The sequence below is a fragment of the Perca fluviatilis genome, chromosome 2 (assembly GCF_010015445.1).
Source record: "Perca fluviatilis chromosome 2, GENO_Pfluv_1.0, whole genome shotgun sequence".
Classification (NCBI taxonomy): Eukaryota; Metazoa; Chordata; class Actinopteri; order Perciformes; family Percidae; genus Perca; species Perca fluviatilis.
This window is the reverse complement of record NC_053113.1, coordinates 2,286,665-2,307,492: the sequence shown is the minus strand read 5'-3', so window position 1 is coordinate 2,307,492 and position 20,828 is coordinate 2,286,665. Positions and strand designations below refer to the sequence as shown.

The 20,828-nt window shown below is 37.0% G+C and overlaps 2 protein-coding genes across 4 annotated transcripts in view; both read right to left on the bottom strand.

Annotated features, from left to right (window-relative positions):
• The window catches only part of LOC120571101 (zinc finger protein 664-like), a 416,820-nt gene that overhangs the window by 233,686 nt on the left and 162,306 nt on the right, over positions 1 to 20,828 (bottom strand). The gene's annotated exons all lie outside the window — the stretch shown is intronic.
• LOC120571187 (zinc finger protein with KRAB and SCAN domains 8-like) overlaps positions 18,589 to 20,828 on the bottom strand; it is a 25,495-nt gene continuing 23,255 nt past the window's right edge. Inside the window, exon 4 of the mRNA XM_039819951.1 lies at positions 18,589 to 20,001. Within this exon, the coding sequence (XP_039675885.1) occupies positions 19,333 to 20,001 (669 nt within the window). The 3' untranslated portion in view covers positions 18,589 to 19,332. The remainder of the gene's footprint in view (positions 20,002 to 20,828) is intronic.

Sequence of the window (20,828 nt, the reverse complement as noted above, 5' to 3'; positions counted from 1 at the left end):
CTGCCAGCAACGGGGACAGGCAGGGGATCCTCCCACACTGCGCAGCGGAGGAAATGCTCTTTTCCTCCGCTGCTCTCCCCTGCCTGTCTCCGTGAAATGCGTTTGTTTGATGTGTGTGTGTGTGTGTGTGTGTGTGTGTGTGTGTGTGTGTGTGTGTGTGTATGTGTCTGTGCATCTTTATGTGGTCGTGTCTGATTGTAGGTGTCTGGGAATGTTGTCTTTCTGCACCTGCTATTCCCACACAAAGTTACCAAATTGTTACATTTCAAGCACTTTCACCTGTTTTGATTAAGTTCTAAGAAATAAGCACCAATAATGATCAAAAATCTTGTTTCTATTTTTTACCTCTCTAATAATTGAATTTCCTTTTTTTCTCACAAAAACCGAAAATGATCATAAATGTGATCTCAAAGGGTTAAATGGCAAATATGAACCATAAATTATGTATATATCATTAGTAATTGAGCTAAATCAGTTAAGTATTAAGTTTGTGTAACAAAAATATGAACACCACACAAGGGTTAAGGCTTCCAAACAGGATTTTGTTTCGATGTTTTACCTCTGTTAGGAGCACATCGATCTCACAATCACTGAATCGTGTTTTTTCCCCATTTTTCCGTTTCGTGATTGGTGATCAAGGGCTCCTTTCAAGGCTGTAATATTCATTGATTGATTAACATGGACCTTCTTAGGACAAATAAGGGACGACCTTGGGAGGAGCGTAAGGCTCGTGCAGGACCGCATAAGGTAACGCACGTCCGTATTGATAACGAGAAGAGTATGTGCGCTGCAAGGTGTTATAAATCAGAATATTGTTTTTGCATATGAAAATTCTGACTTTTTTGCGCACAAAATCTTTCACAATAGAATACACGCACAGTTTTATAAATGAGGCCCCAGCAGTAACTTTATCTTCTGAACAGCATGTATGTTATCCTGGCTAGGACTACGCTCCCTCAAAATTAGTTTGTTTTCCTGTAATAAAATATTCTGAGTTCAGGGTTAAACTGCTAGTGCTTTTTAACTAATGCTACAACAAAGAAGTATTTGTTGTTCTTAATTCATCACCTTGTAAATACAATTTACAAAAATCCCCATCACTGTTTACTAAGGTGATGTTGAATTGCTGAAATATTCAGTTTATTGTTACTTAAGACGACAAAAGCTTTAATCAGAACATGGCTGCAGCTGCTTAAAAAATGACATGAACAGTTAATGTGTTTAAACTGCGTCTGTGCCGCCGCCATCTTGGGACAGACAACTGATCTTAAAGAAGACAGAAGACATCAGAAATATATAAATGTTTACAGCCTGGTACAAAAAAAACAGTTTTGGTCTATGAAGCTAATTTCACACTTCATAACAACTGTTTATATAACTCACCTGTTTAAATTGTATCAAGGCTTAAATCAGCAGACTGTCACTAGCTTCAAAATATTTAGAAAAAGTTTGGTAAGAAAACCTGCATTTAAAATTTGGTCAAGTATCCTGTTTTATAAATACATGTCTGACATTTGTAGTAAACCGCTTGAAAATCAGTTGGAAATTCAGCCAGAAATTATGATTTTAATTGTGGATAGACCTTCTGCCTCCATAGACACACATGCATTAGGAGGAGCACAATGTTTGTTAGGAAATGGCCGCCGTGTCAACATATCGCTCCAATAAATAGCAGCGGCCAATGTGGTGTGTGTGTATATAGATAGATGGATAGATGAATGGATAGATGGATGGATGGAGAGAATCCCACAGGATTCTTCGGTGGATTACACACATGAGAACAGCTGGTTGTTTTCGGGGGGAAGCTTACGAGCTTTTGGCTAATTCTGGGATTTTTAACCCATGTATAATCATTTGTTTTATTAATTTGATCTGTCCTCTTCTTAAATAAACTGAATTGAACTTTGACATTTAGTTTCTTATTTTACAGGTTTAATCTTTTTTACGACACTCTTATGACATCATTGAGTTTATCACAAACATGAAGGAAGGGTAAAAACTAATCTGAAAAGTAACTACAAAATACATTTCCTGCAGAAAATGCTTGTGAATGCTGAAAAGCTAAATTGCTAAAGTTTAACTAGATTGCTGGCTTTAATGTGAAAGAAGGTGAAGCTGTAAGAATAGTTGGAAAAGTTGGAATAGTATTAATTAGTTTACATTATTTTAACATGTTAAATAACACCAAACATGTATGATACTAAAGTGGAATATTTAAAGGTTTTCTTAAAAGCTGTCACTACACTGAATTGCAGGCTTCAATGTGAAGAAGGTGAAGTTGTGCAAAAAATTAGCAAAAGTGGAAACTGTTCTAATTAATATGAATGTCTTTAAAAGATGAATAATACTAACATTGTATGAAATATCTGCGCCACTGAACTCTATCGATCTGCGCTCGTTGCTGAGCAACAGTCTGCTCCGTTAGTTGCTCCTCTGTTCGGTGGGCTCGGTGAGATTCGGGGCTGAAGACTGCACTTTATCAAACGCAGCAAACAGTGGAAACACACGTCACATGGTGGAAGCAGTCGCTTGTTGATTGGACAGAATATCAGAGGGAAACTCCGAAATAATGAAGCTCCACTACATTTCTACCGTGTTGGCTTTTCTGGTTCTGCTTTAGTGTTTCTAATATTTTAGAGGAAGGTGAACAATGGGAGCAGCTGACAGTGCTGGCTCTATCATTAAATGTCTTTAGTTGTGTTAAAGAGGAGTTGGAGCAGAGTGGCTGTTAAAACCTAGGCCACTGTTTGGAGGGAACTGTATTATTGCACTCCAAAAGTGTACCGGATGTTGTGGAAAGCTACTACTGCCACCTACTGCCGCAATATGGATTAGCATGTCCTTATTTTTCTCAATACTTTTAAATTATCAACCTATCAATTAAGGTACCCATAAATATGTAAGCTGACTCGCTAGAAAAGATTCATGCATTTTAACGCTGTAAATTGAAAAAAAAGACGATGAAGAAAATGTTTCAGGCATTCACATATCCTGGAGGAACTAACATGCACACGCATTACATATGGATCTGAAAGTTATCATCCCTTGAACCAGATATTTAAGTCAGTAAACTGTGTGAAAGGTTGAAACTGCAGGCTAGTAAATGCTCTGTTTTTGGTCCACTTCCTGTGTTTGGGTCAGATCCCGTTCTCACCTAGTCTGGCTATCACCAGACCAAGCTCAATCTTTTCAGATTGAACAGGGTGAAATCAAATCGCCGGCAGATGGGGCTGGGTTTACCCAGTCTAGTTCTCACCTGAAGGGAACCAAACTCTAGTCCACTTGGAAGAGAACCTGTTGGTCTCTTTCATACTTTTGCTCAACTTGCTCATCAGTGTTGTTCATGAACGCGCTAAAAGAGCCTGTTCATTAAACCTTTTCAGACTGAAGGCTTTAAACATCTATCATTTTAATCTTGTTGCACACCATAATAAGACTTGTGCCTAAGATAGAAAATATATCATCTTTCAGAACCTTGAAGGCTCCATAATTTCACACTCTGAAATGTACACAGTGAGTACTTTTACTTTGAATACTTCAAGTTAGTGCTAAGTAAGTGTGTAGCCTACTTTGACTCCAGTATACCTTCTAATGCAGGATCTTTACTTTCTACACTGTGGTAGCCTATTGCTACTTTGACTTTAATCTTTAGTTTAGTTTGGTCACTTTTTATTTCACTTTTATTCTGCTCAACCTGAGGCAGATTATTTTGATGATTAAGACATGAACATGTGTCTTCTTTGCTCTCTCTCATCTTCTCTTCAGAAACAACCGTTCAAACACAAGCTAGGAGCTACGATCACTTTTTGGCAAGTGGATATGTGCATTTTATGGATGTATTGCTTCTTAAAGAATATATTTAAACTAGTTAAGTTCTTGTGGGCTATAATCTGTCAGATAGAATTGAAATCCAGTATTTTTGAGGCAGAAACAACCTTTCAGTGTAAAGGTAGGGGCTGCGATCACTTTTTGGCAGAACAGCAGAAGCACGTGTCCCCCCCTCCCGCTCCAGGTGACTGATGGACAGACAGGTGCTGCTGTCGGTTCACTTTCCTTCTTCAGTTGTCGGATGGAAAGTTGGAGATGTTTCCAATCAGCAGAAATCAGCTGGGACAGCCAACCAACACACACACTGGGAGTCCAACCACTTTAATTAATGTTGACTTTGTGAATATTATATCTGAACTTTTAGCTTCAGTCTTCATCACAGACTCCAGCAGTTTTGGACAGTAACAAAGCCAAGTGAATGTAAAATCAATCTGAGCATCACAACTAACTGTTTTAGACACAGATATGGTCAAAATAATGCTCCAAAATGCTGTCAGATTGCATTTTTACTTTTAAATGGTCCCATTTTCTTAAGGGGAGGAGCCCTAAACCTCCTGCCAAATATGGTCCCCCAAGTCTTTTCCCAAACCTGGGGAAAAGTGCCCAGTGTAGTTAAACAGGAGGAATGGGAGGTAGAACAACAGCCTGTCACCTGCTACTGTTGATTCTGCATCAAGCTGCACAGTTTGGACATGTGCAGCTAACTGACTGCAGCTGGAACATCTGGTGGAGCATCACAGCTGTCTAAAAACAAGGACACATGTTAATGACTGCTGCACTTGATTATATCAATAATTCATAATCAATTAGCCTTGTGTGATGACAAAAACCAAAGTTTCTAAATGTCTGACTTGTTTCCATTGCTGCAGAATGACTCCTCAACAATAAATGCCATCCCAATACTGACCTTACTTCCTTCACGTTTTAATGGTTCTGCTATTACCTTCTGCTTTGGTAGCACTAGGGTTCAAACCTTTCTGCCTAATGGCTGTCTCATCTTATTGCTTTTCCCCTCTTTTATTCCTGTTGGCCAGTCAGACTCTTAAAGTTTGGATTTTAGTTCTCTTACAAGCCAGTAACTGACCCTCTGCAGATATGATAGTTTTGTCATTGTGGAACAAACAATCCTTCATGTACATAGACTCTTTGTCCCAAAAACTCTAAGGATTAATATTATTATAAAATCTAATTTGATTTTACTTTGTAGTTTGAATTGAGGATTATAAAGTATAAAATGTGTGAGCAGGGTGTGATTTGTGAAAATAACGGATGGGGGGGTGTTAAGTTAACTGACTTGAACTTGACGTGAAAGTATAAGCGGAGCGTCTGTTTTATATCGTTATTTATTCCATACATGTGCACGGCTCTGTTCATCCGTCTCCATCACACAAGTGAACTGGCATACATGGCATACATGCAGTATGAGAAACTGTAATACCTCAAAGATAACAACCAACACTATTATCTAATGTAATGTATGTATGAGCGGTTATCCAAAAATGATATTTAACACACAACTAATGTTTTTTCATCACACAACGCTTTGTTCCGACATTAATTATATCAAATGTAAACCCGCCGTCAAATGATAGGCGTTAATGTTTGTAATCGTTCGGGTTTTCCGGTGTTACGTTGCCAATAGCTTCGTCCCGTCAATACTTTGATTTCCCCAGTTTCTGGGTATGTTGTAGAGCTTATTTAGACAGACGTTTCACACTTATTTTTAAAAAACATACCAAAAATGTGGACACAAGTTTATTTCCAAATAACCCAATGTCTGTCCAAATAAATACTTAGGAAACGTTTGCAACTCCACTAATTTTAATCTTCATTAACTTTTTTGTTTTACAACATAGACATCTCAAACCACTTCCATTAAAGAGAAGGAGAGCCATTAAACATTTCACATTTGTGAATTAGTAAAAATAAATAAATGTAAATAAAGATGTAGGCTAAGTTACCAATAAATATGGTAGTTTCAACCATTTTCTAATTAATGAATATATTGACATTAAACCACCTGTAATATGTCTCAGACATCTTATCACAACTTTCACAGCTGTTGGTTTGTGAAAAGGTCTTTAGCAAATCCTATAGTATCCTCAATGCATATTTAAAGCTTTTCAATTCATTGGCTTCCTCATTTTTTTATATAATCACATCAAACCACCTGTAATATGTCTCTGGCATCCTCTCACAAATTTCACAGCTGTTAGTTTGTGAAAAAGTAGTTAGCAAATCCCGTAGCATCCTTATCAGTGACCTATAGTCTATGACTGCATATTTAAAGCTTTTCAATTCATTGGCTTGCTCATTTTTTACTATAATCACATCAAACCACCTGTAATATGTTTCAGGCATCCTCCCAGAACTTTCACAGCTGTTAGTTTGTGAAAAAGTCTTTAACAAATCCCATAGCATTTAAAATGCATATTTAAAGCTTTTCAATTCAATGGCTTCCTCATTTTTGAATATAATCAAATCAAACCACCTGTAATATGTCTCTGGCATCCTCTCACAAATTTCACAGCTGTTAGTATGTGAAAAAGTAGTTAGCAAATCCCGTAGCATCCTCATCAGTGACCTATAGTCTATAAATGCATATTTAAAGCTTTTTAATTCAATGGCTTCCTCATTTATGAATATAATCACATCAAACCACCTGTAAAATGTCTGTGGCATCCTATAACAAATTTCACAGCTGTTAGTTTGCGAAAAAAAAGGCTTTAGCAAATCCTATAGCATCCTCAATGCATATTTAAAGCTTTTCAATTCAATGGCTTCCTCATTTATGAATATAATCACATCAAACCACCTGTAATATGTCTCTGGCATCCTATAACAAATTTCACAGCTGTTAGTTTGTGAAAAAGTCTTTAGCAAATTCTATAGCATCCTCAATGCATATTTAAAGCTTTTCAATTCAATGGCTTCCTCATTTTTGAATATAATCACATCAAACCACCTGTAATATGTCTCTGGCATCCTCTCACAAATTTCACAGCTGTTAGTTTGTGAAAAAGTAGTTAGCAAATCCCGTAGCATCCTTATCAGTACCTATAGTTTATGAATGAAAAAAAAAAGGGGAAAAAAAAAAAAAAAAAAAAAAAAAAAAAAATTTTGGAGGCCTCCTCCCACACCTTTCACAGCTGTTAGTTTCTGAAAACGTCTTTAACAAATCCCATAGCATTTAAAATGCATATTTAAAGCTTTTCAATTCAATGGCTTCCTCATTTTTGAATATAATCACATCAAACCGCCTGTAATATGTCTCTGGCATCCTCCCACAAATTTCACAGCTGTTAGTTTGTGAAAAAGTAGTTAGCAAATCCCGTAGCATCCTCATCAGTGACCTATAGTCTATAAATGCATATATAAAGCTTTTCAATTCAATGGCTTCCTCATTTATGAATATAATCACATCAAACCACCTGTAATATGTCTCTGGCATCCTATAACAAATTTCACAGCTGTTAGTTTGTGAAAAAGTCTTTAGCAAATTCTATAGCATCCTCAATGCATATTTAAAGCTTTTCAATTCAATGGCTTCCTCATTTTTGAATATAATCACATCAAACCACCTGTAATATGTCTTTGGCATCCTCTGACAAATTTCACAGCTGTTAGTTTGTGAAAAAGTAGTTAGCAAATCCCGTAGCATCCTTATCAGTAACCTATTGTCTATAAATGCATATTTAAAGCTTTTCAATTCATTGGCTTGCTCAATTTTTAATATAATCACATCAAACCACCTGTATTATGTCTCAGACATCTTTTCACAACTTTCACAGTAGTTAGTTTGTGAAAAAGTCTTTAGCAAATCCCATAGAATCCTCATCAGTGACCTATAGTCTATAAATGCATATGTAAAGCTTTTCAATGCAATGGCTTCCTCATTTTTGAATATAATCACATCAAACCACCTGTAATATGTCTCTGGCATCCTCTCACAAATTTCACAGCTGTTAGTTTGTGAAAAAGTCCTTAGCAAATCCCATAGCATCCTTATCAGTGACCTATAGTATATAAATGCATATTTAAAGCTTTTCAATTCATTGGCTTGCTCATTTTTTACTATAATCACATCAAACCACCTGTAATATGTTTCAGGCATCCTCCCAGAACTTTCACAGCTGTTAGTTTGTGAAAAAGTCTTTGGCAAATCCCATAGAATCCTCATCAGTGACCTATAGTCTATGAATGCATATTTAAAGCTTTTCAATTCATTGGCTTGCTCATTTTTTACTATAATCACATCAAACCACCTGTAATATGTCTCAGGCATCCCCCCAGAACTTTCACAGCAGTTAGTTTGTGAAAAGGTCTTTAGCAAATCCCGTAGCATCCTCATCAGTGACCTATAGTCTATAAATGCATATTTAAAGCTTTTCAATGCAATGACTTGCTCAATTTTGAATAAAATCACATCAAACCTCCTGTAATATTTCTCAGACATTTTATCACAAATTTCACAGCTGTTAGTTTGTGAAAAAGTACTTAGCAAATCCCGTAGCATCCTCAATGCATATTTAAAGATTTTCAATTCATTGGCTTCCTCATTTTTTGATATAATCACATCAAACCACCTGTAATATGTCTCTGACATCCTATCACAAATTTCACAGCTGTTAGTTTGCGAAAAAAAAGTAGTTAGCAAATCCTATAGCATCCTCAATGCATATTTAAAGCTTTTCAATTCAATGGCTTCCTCATTTTTGAATATAATCACATCAAACCACCTGGAATATGTCTCTGGCATCGTATCACAACTTTCACAGCTGTTAGTTTGTGGGGAAAAAAAACTTTAAAATACGTTATCAATATCCCTGATCTGTTGGCTATTTAATGCATATTTAAAGGTTATTATTTCAACACTTTTCTCATTTCTGAATATATTGACATCAAAACACCTGTAATGCCTCAGACATCTTATCACAACTTTTAGAGCTGTTAGTTTGTGAAAAAGTCTTTAGCAAATCCATTAGCATCCTCATCAGTGACCTATAGTCCATAAAATGCATATTTAAAGATTATCAATTTATCAAAAATGACTTATGTAAAAAATATTTACAAAGAAAATGCACAGCACATCATAGAGGCTAACCTGTTGTGCTTTTGAGACAAGTCTACCTTGCTAGAGGGCCTCCTTATGTACTCAGGCCACGTCGCATCAGAATATTAAATTCTGTGTTCAGCAAAAAACTGAACAGCGCAGACTGCCATGTCCCGGTGCCAGATTCCCCCACAGGAAAACACAGCCACACTCCACAGCTGCCAGCACCCCAACCACTGTGTCCAATCCAGCCACCAGCCAACGGCAACGCAGCGCCCCACACATCGATGCTCCAGGCACCAAAACAAGGAAATGAAACCCCCGTCCCTATTCGGCCCCGCCACCACCATCAGAAATGAGAAATGTGTTGAAATAATAACCTTTATACATGCATTAAATAGCCAACAGATCAGGGATATTGATAAGGTATTTCAAAGTTTTTTTTCCCCACAAACTAACAGCTGTGAAAGTTGTAAAAAGATTTCTGAAAAATATTACAGGTGGTTTGATATCAATATAATCATTAATGAGAAACCTATTAAAATAATAATTTTTATTAAATATGCACTTCATAGACTTTATCACAAACTAACAGCTGTGAAAGTTGTAAAAAGATGTCTGAGAAATATTGCAGGTGGTTTGATGGCTATATATTCAGAAATGAGAAACCTATTAAATTGCTAACCTTTATATATGCATTTTATAGCCTAGTCAATAGGTCAGTTATGTGGATGCTAAGGCATTTGCTAAAGACTTTTTCACAAAATAACAGCTGTGAAATGTATAATCGGATGGCTGAGACATATTACAGGTGTTTTGATATGAATATATTCAAAAATGACCAACCTACTAAATTGATAATCTTTTAATATGCATTTTATAGACTATAGGTCACCGATGAGGATGCTAGGGGATTTGCTAAATACTTTTTCACAAATTAACAGCTGTGAAAGTTGTGGGAGAATGTCTGAGACATATTACAAGTGGTTTGATGTCAATACATTCATAAATGAGAAACCTATTAAAATAATAATCTTTATATATGCATGTTATAGACATAATTTCAGTTATGCGGAAGCTAAAGGTTTTGATAAAGACTTTCACAAACTTACGGCTGTGAAATTTGTAAAAGGATGTCTGAGACATATTACAGGTGGTTTGATGCCAAACTATTCATAAATGAGCAAGCCATTGAATTGATGACCTTCAAATATGCATTTTATATATAATAATAGGTCACTGAACAGGATGCTATGGGATTTGCTAAAGACTTTTTCACAAACTAACAGCTGTGAAATTTGTGATAGGATGCCAGAGACATTTTACAGGTGGTTTGATGTGATTATATCAAAAAATGAGGAAGCCAATGAATTGAAAATCTTTAAATATGCATTGAGGATTATATGGGATTTGCTAAGGACTTTTTCACAAACTAACTGCTGTGAAAGTTTTGAAAAGATGTCTGAGACATAATGCAGGTGGTTTGATGTGATTTTATTCAAAATTGAGCAAGCCATTGCATTGAAAAGCTTTAAATATGCATTCATAGACTATAGGTCACTGATGAGGATTCTATGGGATTTGCCAAAGACTTTTTCACAAACTAACTGCTGTGAAAGTTGTGAGAGGATGCCAGAGACATATTATAGGTGGTTTGATGTGATTATATTAAAAAATGAGGAAGCCATTGAATTGAAAAGCTTTAAATATGCATTTATAGACTATAGGTCACTGATAAGGATGCTACGGGATTTGCTAACTACTTTTTCACAGACTAACAGCTGCTGAATTTGTAAGAGGATGCCAGAGACACATATTACGACAGCGGTTTGAATGTGATTATAGTAAAAAATGAGCAAGCCAATGAATTGAAAAGGTTTAAATATGCATTGAGGATGCTATAGAATTTGCTAAAGACTTTTTCACAAACTAACAGCTGTGAAATTTGTAAGAGGATGCCAGAGACATATTACAGGTGGTTTGATGTGATTATATTCAAAATTGAGCAAGCCATTGCATTGAAAAGCTTTAAATATGCATTCATAGACTATAGGTCACTGATGAGGAATCTATGGGATTTGCCAAAGACGTTTTCACAAACTAACTGCTGTGAAAGTTGTAAGAGGATGCCAGAGACATATTACAGGTGGTTTGATGTGATTATATTCAAAAATGAGGAAGCCATTGAATTGAAAAGCTTTAAATATGCATTGAGGATGCTATAGAATTTGCTAAAGACTTTTTCACAAACTAACAGCTGTGAAATTTGTGATAGGATGCCAGAGACATAATACAGGTGTTTTGATGTGATTATAGTCAAAAATGAGCAAGCCATAAAATTGAAAAGCTTTAAATATGCATTTATAGACTATAGGTCACTGATGAGGATGCTACGGGATTTGCTAACTACTTTTTCACAAACTAACAGCTGTGAAATTTGTAAGAGGATGCCAGAGACATATTACAGGTGGTTTGATGTGATTATAGTAAAAAAATGAGCAAGCCAATGAATTGAAAATCTTTAAATATGCATTGAGGATGCTATAGAATTTGCTAAAGACTTTTTCACAAACTAACAGCTGTGAAATTTGTGATAGGATGCCAGAGACATATTACAGGTGTTTTGATGTGATTATAGTCAAAAATGAGCAAGCCATAAAATTGAAAAGCTTTAAATATGCATTTATAGACTATAGGTCACTGATGAGGATGCTACGGGATTTGCTAACTACTTTTTCACAAACTAACAGCTGTGAAATTTGTAAGAGGATGCCAGAGACATATTACAGGTGGTTTATTGTGATTATATTCAAAATTGAGCAAGCCATTGCATTGAAAAGCTTTACATATGCATTTATAGACTATAGGTCACTGATGAGGATTCTATGGGATTTGCTAAAGACTTTTTCACAAACTAACTACTGTGAAAGTTTTGAAAAGATGTCTGAGACATAATGCAGGTGGTTTGATGTGATTTTATTCAAAATTGAGCAAGCCATTGCATTGAAAAGCTTTAAATATGCATTCATAGACTATAGGTCACTGATGAGGATTCTATGGGATTTGCCAAAGACTTTTTCACAAACTAACTGCTGTGAAAGTTGTAAGAGGATGCCAGAGACATATTATAGGTGGTTTGATGTGATTATATTAAAAATTGAGCAAGCCAATGAATTGAAAAGCTTTAAATATGCATTTATAGACTATAGGTCACTGATGAGGATGCTATGGGATTTGCTAACTACCCTTTCACAAACCAATAGCTGTGAAAGTTGTGATAAGATGTCTGAGACATATTACAGGTGGTTTGATGTCAATATAGAAAATGGTTGAAACTACCATATTTATTGGTAACTTAGCCTACATCTTTATTTACATTTATTTATTTTTACTAATTAACAAGTGTGAAATGTTTAATGGCTCTCCCTCTCTTTAATGGAAGTGGTTTGAGATGTCTATGTTGTAAAACAAAAAAGTTAATGAAGATTAAAATTCAGTTCTTTGTGCTTTAAACTGTGTCCACATTTTTGGTGATTTTGAGTTAAAAATAAGTGTGAAACGTCTGTCTAAATAAGCTCTACAACATACCCAGAAACTGGGGGAAATCGAAGTATTGACACGGAACTATTGAAGGTAACTTCCGCGAAAACCGACGAATGTCAAATATTAAACTATCTTCACCGCGGTCAGGAGAACTCGGAGCTCCTCTGCTCTCGAGCTGCTGTCTCATTCACCGAGCACCACCACACGCTGCACGCTAAATAACTATTAACGTTAGCTGATATCTGTGGTATCGTAGACTGTATGTAACGTTAGTCTGGTTAACGTTAGACTATCGTAGGTCTCAATGATGCCTTCAAGTGGACGGAACAGCTGCTGAGATGCTAACAGTGTAGCTAGCTCGGTTAGCATTTGCTACCAGCGTTCTCCTGATGTTCTTCCAACGCTTTCAGTGTTGGTGCCTGAAGAAGTCCGACATTTGTACAGACAGCTGCATAGCTCTATCTAATGAAGTTATATCTGCGGTGAGTTACATTGACGTTACCACTGGAGACTAATGGGTCAAGTCACCCACTGAATGCTCTAGGCTAGTGTTGCGCGCCCCTAATTACCGTTCCCGTAGAACGTTATAGCCGCACATTAGTTCCGCTTTTGGCGCGCGGTAAGACCATAATAAATTCATAATTTTTTATTTGGTCAGCACGGCACAGGGGAGGCCAGGGACATGTCTAGGGAGGCACGGGCCTCCCCCGACATGCCTCCGTGTAGAACCGCCACTGTTAAGGGACTGGGACATTCTACCAGAAACGTACATTATCTGTCCTGGAATTGTTACAGTGAATAAAACTTGTATAATCCAAAACTGACTAACAAATACTAAATGGGTGATTTCTGTGAGTTGCACTTTAAAGGAATATGTAATATTAGGTCCTTGTGTGTTTTATTCTTAATTAAAAACACTTCTGAAAACAGCCAAATTTTAACTATCTTGTCCATAATTTTGTTATTCTGAAAACTGTTAATTGATAAAATGGTGTTTTACAACTGTCCCCATGTTTTCCGTCAGCCCTGTCACGTTACATAAAAAACAACATAAAAAGTGTGTAATACGCCTTTAAGGTTATGACTCAGAGGACATGACATCATTTGACTGAGTTGATGCTGAACAGAAACAGAAATTGTGTGTGGAAATATACACGCTAAAAGTCCTGATTATTTACATGGAGCCTGGTGGAAATATGCTGGCTCTATACATGCTAAAAGTCCTGATTATTTACATGGAGCCTGGTGGAAATATGCTGGCTCTATACACACTAAAAGTCCTGATTATTTACATGGAGTCTGGTGGAAATATGCTGGCTCTATACACGCTAAAAGTCCTGATTATTTACATGGAGTCTGGTGGAAATATGCTGGCTCTATACACGCTAAAAGTCCTGATTATTTACATGGAGTCTGGTGGAAATATGCTGGCTCTATACACGCTAAAAGACCTGATTATTTACATGGAGTCTGGTGGAGATATCCTGGCTCTATACACGCTAAAAGACCTGATTATTTACATGCATTCTGGTGGAAATATGCTGTCTCTATACACGCTAAAAGTCCTGATTATTTACATGGAGTCTGGTGGAGTTTGGTGATGGTGATTTCGGGGCTGTTTCATGTTAAACTAAAAGGATCTTACTCTTTAACTAAAAGCTCTATCTCTGTAGGGATCCTTTCCATAATGTTGTCAGACACTTAGAATAATAATCTGAGTCTGTCAGCGGCAATAACAGAACTTTTAGTGGATGGAAACTTTCACTTTTAATTAGGAGTTTAAACACAGACACAACAGGAAGAATAAATCAATCAAATCAAGTCGCAAATAATCAGCATGTGGCCTTGTTTTATTTGATTCATTTTGCATTGAGTTGTTCCACATTTCCAGACATTTAAAACAATTCAATCATTGAGGTTATTCTACAAGTCAGATGAATAAATCAGCTGTTTACTATCTGACCTGGTCTGTTTCCTGCTGCTCCATCATTCTTTAGTGTCCTCTGGAAACAGTTTGCTTTCTATTTTCTGACTTTGTACGACATCATCAGTGTCTTTGCTTTCAGTCTGAACACACCTCAACAGATTTAAAACCACATTCAGTCACAGAAAATACAAACAGGGAATATAAAACGTCTGCAGAAGATTATTAAATGAAAAGTTCACACTTCTCTCTCGCTCTCTCCCTCTGTCTCTCTCTCTCTAACAAAAGAATGAACAGATGATACATAGGGTGTTGTGAATATGTTACATTTCACATTCAATTCTATGAGGAGAACTCTGAAGAAAGTTGTTTTTACCCATTTATATGTGTCATAACTTGTAACACTGTCTTCCTCCCAAAATATGTATCTGTGTGTTAAATATCATTTTTGGATAACGCTCTTATCAATACATTACGGTAATAGTGTTGGTTGTTATATTTGAGGTATTACAGTTTCTCATACTGCATGTATGCCAGTTCACTTGTGTGTAATGATGGAGACAGATGAACAGAGCCGTGCACATGTATGGAATAAATAACGATATAAAACAGATGCTCCGTTTATACTTTCACGTCAAGTTCCAGTCAGTTAACTTAACACCCCCCACCCCATCTGTTTTTTTCATAAATCACACCCTGCACACACATTTTATACTTTTTAATCCTCAATTCAAACTACAAAGTAAAATGAAATTAGATTGTATAATAATATTAATCCTTAGAGTTTTTTGGGACAAAGAGTCTATGTACATGAAGGATTGTTTGTTCCAGAATCTACAGTAGCAGTTGACAGGCTGTTGTTCTACCTCTCATTCCTCCTGTTTAACTACACTGGGCACTTTTCCCCAGGTTTGGGAAATGACTTGGGGGACCATATTTGGCAGGAGGTTTAGGGCTCCTCCCCTTAAGAAAATGGGATGATTTAAAAATAAAAATGCAATTTGACAGCATTTTGGAGCATTATTATGACCATATATGTGTCTAAAACAGTTAGTTGTGATGCTCAGATTGATTTTACATTCACTTGGCTTCGGTACTGTCCAAAGTCTGTGATGAAGACTGAAGCTAAAAGTTCAGATATAATATTCACAAAGTCAACATTAATTAAAGTGGTTGGACTCCCAGTGTGTGTGTTGGTTGGCTGTCCCAGCTGATTTCTGCTGATTGGAAACATCTCCAACTTTCCATCCGACAACTGAAGAAGGAAAGTGAACCGACAGCAGCACCTGTCGGTCCATCAGTCACCTGGAGCGGGGGGGAGGGACACGCGCTTCTGCTGTTCTGCCAATAAGTGATCGCACTGAAAAGTTGTTTCTGCCTCAGAAATACTGGATTTCAATTATATCTGACAGATTATAGCCCACAAGAACTTAACCAGTTTAAATACATTCTTTAAGAAGCAATACATCCATAAAATGCACATATCCACTTGCCAAAAAGTGATCGTAGCTCCTAGCTTGTGTTTGAACGGTTGTTTCTGAAGAGAAGATGAGAGAGAGCAAAGAAGACACATGTTCATGTCTTAATCATCAAAATAATCTGCCTCAGGTTGAGCAGAATTAAAGTGAAACAAAAAGTGACAAAACTAAACTAAAGATTAAAGTCAAAGTAGCAATAGGCTACCACAGTGTAGAAATACTCAGTTACAAGTAAAGATCCTGCATTAGAAAGTCTACTTGAGTGAAAGTAGGCTACATACTTACTTGAAGTATTCAAAGTAGAAGTACTCACTGTGTACATTTCAGAGTGTGAAATTATGGAGCTTTCAAGGTTCTGAAAGATGATATATTTTCTATTTTAGGCACAAGTCTTATTATGGTGTGCAACAAGATTAAAATGATAAATGTTTAAAGCCTTCAGTCTGAAAAGGTTTAATGAACAGGCTCTTTTAGCACGTTCATGAACAACACTGATGAGCAAGTTGAGCAAAAGTATGAAAGAGACCAACAGGTTCTCTTCCAAGTGAACTAGAGTTCGGTTCCCTTCAGGTGAGAACTAGACTGGGTAAACCCAGCCCCATCTGATGGTGATTTGATTTCACCCTGTTCAATCTGAAAAGATTGAGCTTGGTCTGGTGATAGCCAGACTAGGTGAGAACGCGGTCTGACCCAAACACAGGAAGTGGACCAAAAACAGAGCATTTACTAGCCTGCAGTTTCAAACTTTCACACAGTTTACAGACTTAAATATCTGGTTTAAGGGATGATAACTTTCAGATCCATATGTAATGCGTGTGCAGGTTAGTTCCCCCAATATATGTGAATGCCTGAAACTGTCTTTTTTTTCCAATTTACAGCGTTAAAATACACTTGTCTATTCTAGCGAGTCAGCTTCCAGTAAGATTCCAGTTCCCTCCAAACAGTGGCCTAGGTTTTAACAGCCACTCTGCTCCAACTCCTCTTTAACACAACTAAAGACATTTAATGATAGAGCCAACACTGTCAGCTGCTCCCATTGTTCACCTTCCTCTAAAATATTAGAAACACTAAAGCAGAACCAGAAAAGCCAACACGGTAGAAATGTAGTGGAGCTTCATTATTTCGGAGAGTTTCCCTCTGATATTCTGTCCAATCAACAAGCGACTGCTTCCACCACGTGACGTGTGTTTCCACTGTTTGCTGCGTTTGATAAAGTGCAGTGTGACGCAAACCGAACCAAATGAAAAATGCAACGTTACAACTTCAGCCCCGAATCTCACCGAGCCCACCGAACTACAGAGGAGCAACTAACGGAGCAGACTGTTGCTCAGCAACGAGCACAGAACAAAGGAGTTCAGTGGCACAGATATTTCATACAATGTTAGTATTATTCATATTTTAAAGACATTCATATTAATTAGAACAGTTTCCACTTTTGCTAATTATTTGCACAACTTCACCTTCTTCTTCACATTGAAGTCAGCAATTCAGTGTAGTGACAGCTTTTCAGAAAACCTTTAAATATTCCACTTTAGTATCATACAGTTTGGTGTTATTTAACATGTTAAAGAAATGTAAACTAATTAATAATATTCCAACTTTTCCAATTATTCTTACTGCTTCACCTTCTTTCACATTAAAGCCAGCAATCTAGTTAAACTTTAGCAATTTAGCTTTTCAGCATTCACAAACATTTTCTGCAGGAAATGCATTTTGTAGTTACTTTTCAAATTAGTTTTTACCCTTCCTTCATGTTTGTGATAAACTGAAGTATGATGTCATAGGAGTGTCATAAAAAAGAATAAACCTGTAAAATAATAAGAAACTAAATGTCAAAGTTCAATTCAATTCAGTTTATTTAAGAAGAGGACAGATCAAATTAATAAAACAAATCATTATACATGGGTTAAACATCTTATTTTGAAGCTAGTGACAGTCTGCTGATTTAAGCCTTGATACAATTTAAACAGGTGAGTTATATAAACAGTTGTTATGAAGTGTGAAATTAGCTTCATAGACCAAAACTGTTTTTTTTGTACCAGGCTGTAAACATTTATATATTTCTGATGTAAAGTCTGGAGTTTTCCACATGGGGGTCTATGGGGAATGACGCGAGGAACTGTTCAGTGACACACATAACAAACATCATTTTCAGCATCTCACTGAGATATTAATAATCACTCAAATAAAACATACATGACCTGACACAAGCTAGCATTAGCTCAATTCAGTATCAGGACAGTCACTTAACTTAATGTTAGCTTAAAGGAACACGCCAACTTATTGGGAATTTAGCTTATTCAAAGTAACCCCCAGAGTAAGACAAGTCGATACATACCCTTCTCATCTCTCCGTGAGAATCAGCCCATCACAGAACAGGTGAATGGTTCCTACTGCTCGAATAAGTGATAAATAGGTCAATAGTTTCCTATTTACATGTTGTGATTTGTAGAGTGACAGCGTGTACAAAAAACAACGTAACATGAGACACAGCCATCTTCTAACCGTAAACAAACTGGGAACTATATTCTCAGGTGGAAGAATATAATACTTGGGGTTACGTTGTTTTTTGTACACGCTGTGACTATACAAATCACAACATGTAAATAGGAACATGTTGGCGTTATTTTGTCACAATTCGGAGCAGTAGGTTAGTTGGAACCAGTTACCTGCAGGATCTGTGCTGGGCTAAGCTAATGCTGGAGCCGTCAGACAGCGTTACAGCACGCACGGAGATGAGAAGGGTACGTATCGACTTGTCTTACTCTGGGGGTTACGGTGAATAAGCTAAATTCCCAATAAGTCGGCGTGTTCCTTTAAAAGAAGGATTAATGTTAAGTTTTGTGATAATACATTCAACACTTTAGTAATAGTATAATATTGTAAAACACATTTTTCATCCGTGAAATGTTATTCCATGTTGCTTAGTTTAGCATTTCTTTCACACGAACTTCCAAAAGCAGTACAACTTTCTTTTTCTGAGTCTTTGAGATCAGTTGTCTGTCCCAAGATGACGGCGGCAAAGACTAACTTTTTGAGTGGAATAAATCCCTTCAAAGGGAGGGAGTGTAATGTGTAGTCCTAGCCAGGATAACATCCATGCTGTTCAGAAGATAAAGTTACTGCTGGTCAGCTTTCAATGTGGAGAGAAGATCAGAAAATAACAACACAGCTATCAGGGCATGAGGAGGAGGCAGGAGGAAACAGCTTGGCTCGGAAACATGTTCACAACGAGGCAGTGCAGTGTTTCCTCTATGTTGATTTGACCGTGGCGGCCCCCCATGGTATCAGACATAGGGCTGCACTGTTAAAAGTGCATGTCGGAGAACATTTGTATTTTAGGTGCATTATTTACACACTGAAGTAGTTACACTGCATTAAGATAATGTCATTAATAGTGGGTTTATTGTTATTTGCTACAGAATGCTTAGCCTATATGTCATCTCAAAGTTGGCCTATATAGTAACTCAAAAAATACAGTTAAATCACAACTGAGAACAACTGTTTCATGGGGGTGGGGGGTTCGGACCTGCCACCACTGCTAAAAAAAATCCTAAAGGAAACACGGCAGTGTGAATACGCTGGTGTTTTTTAAGGTGACCACTCAGAGAAAATGTTTCCCCACATAGATCACACCAGTACGGCTTCTCTCTAGTGTGAACACGTCGGTGGCTTTTTAAATGTTCACTCCTAGAAAAAGTTTTCCCACATAGATCACAGCTGTGAGGTTTATCTCCAGTGTGAACGCGTTGATGTGTTTTAAGGCTACTACTCTGAGAAAACGTTTTCCCACATTGTTCACACCAGTACGGCTTCTCTCCAGTGTGAACACGTCGGTGAAATTTAAGGCCATTGCTACGAGTAAAACTTTTTCCACATTGATCACAGCTGTACAGCTTCTCTCCAGTGTGAACACGCTGGTGACATTTAAGGTGACCACTCTGAGAAAAGTTTTTACCACATTGATTACAGCTGTAAGGCTTTTCTCCAGTGTGAATGCGCTGGTGTCTTATTAGGGTTCTCTTTTCTATGAAAGCTGCCCGACATTGATCACAGCTGTGTAGATTGTCTCCAGTGTGAACTCTCTGATGAATCTTTAAATATCCAGATCTTGTGAAGGATTTGTCACAGTGTTGACAGTGGTGACGTTTGGGTACCTCTCCTCCTCTCGGTTTCTATAGCAACAGACAAACAGAGAGAGAGTGGAGGTTAGTGAATAACCTTCTTAAACCCTGGACTTGCTCTCACTCAAAATTTTCACTCCATACAATAATTTATGACAAAATCAAGTTAAATATGTGCGGGTTGCAGACATGTTATTATGGAAGCAAATGTACTTTTCATAACTTTAATAAGTTCAGAAACATTCTACATTTTTCAGGCAAGTTTCCCCATTCAAATGATTGGCAATTTAAAAACTAAAACATTTGCACACTCTTCAGTTTTACTTTCAGTTAGAAATTCCATGGTAACTTTAAAATAAGACAAACCTTTCATACATTCTGGGTATTTGTCATCCTTTAAATCCCAAAAAATCCTTTTGAAATAGATACATTAATTTGATGTCGAAATAAAGGTAAAGTTCTTCTGGTTGCAGACATGTTACTATGGAAGCCATCGGTCTCTTCTAAGTGTTTCCCACAGGTTGAGAATTTACTGGTGGTGGTGTGTGGCGCAGGATGTGACAGCGCGGTGCGTGATGGCTAGGTTTAGTAATAATGGGTTCAGTTATAAACTAGTCAAACGAAGGTGAAAACAATGACTACACAACATTATCAGATCATTTAGAAAGAAAAAAACTATTTACATATTAAACAAATTAGACTAAAAGATGACAGATACAGATGAAAATATTGTGAGACTATACAGAATCTGACACTATTTCAGGGTAGTTATTAGGGCTGCATGATAGAAATATGTGATATGCCGTTTTTGTATATCGCGATTAGGGGTGGTGCGATTCATGAAAAAACACCCGAACCGCTCGGTTCGCTAGTCTCGG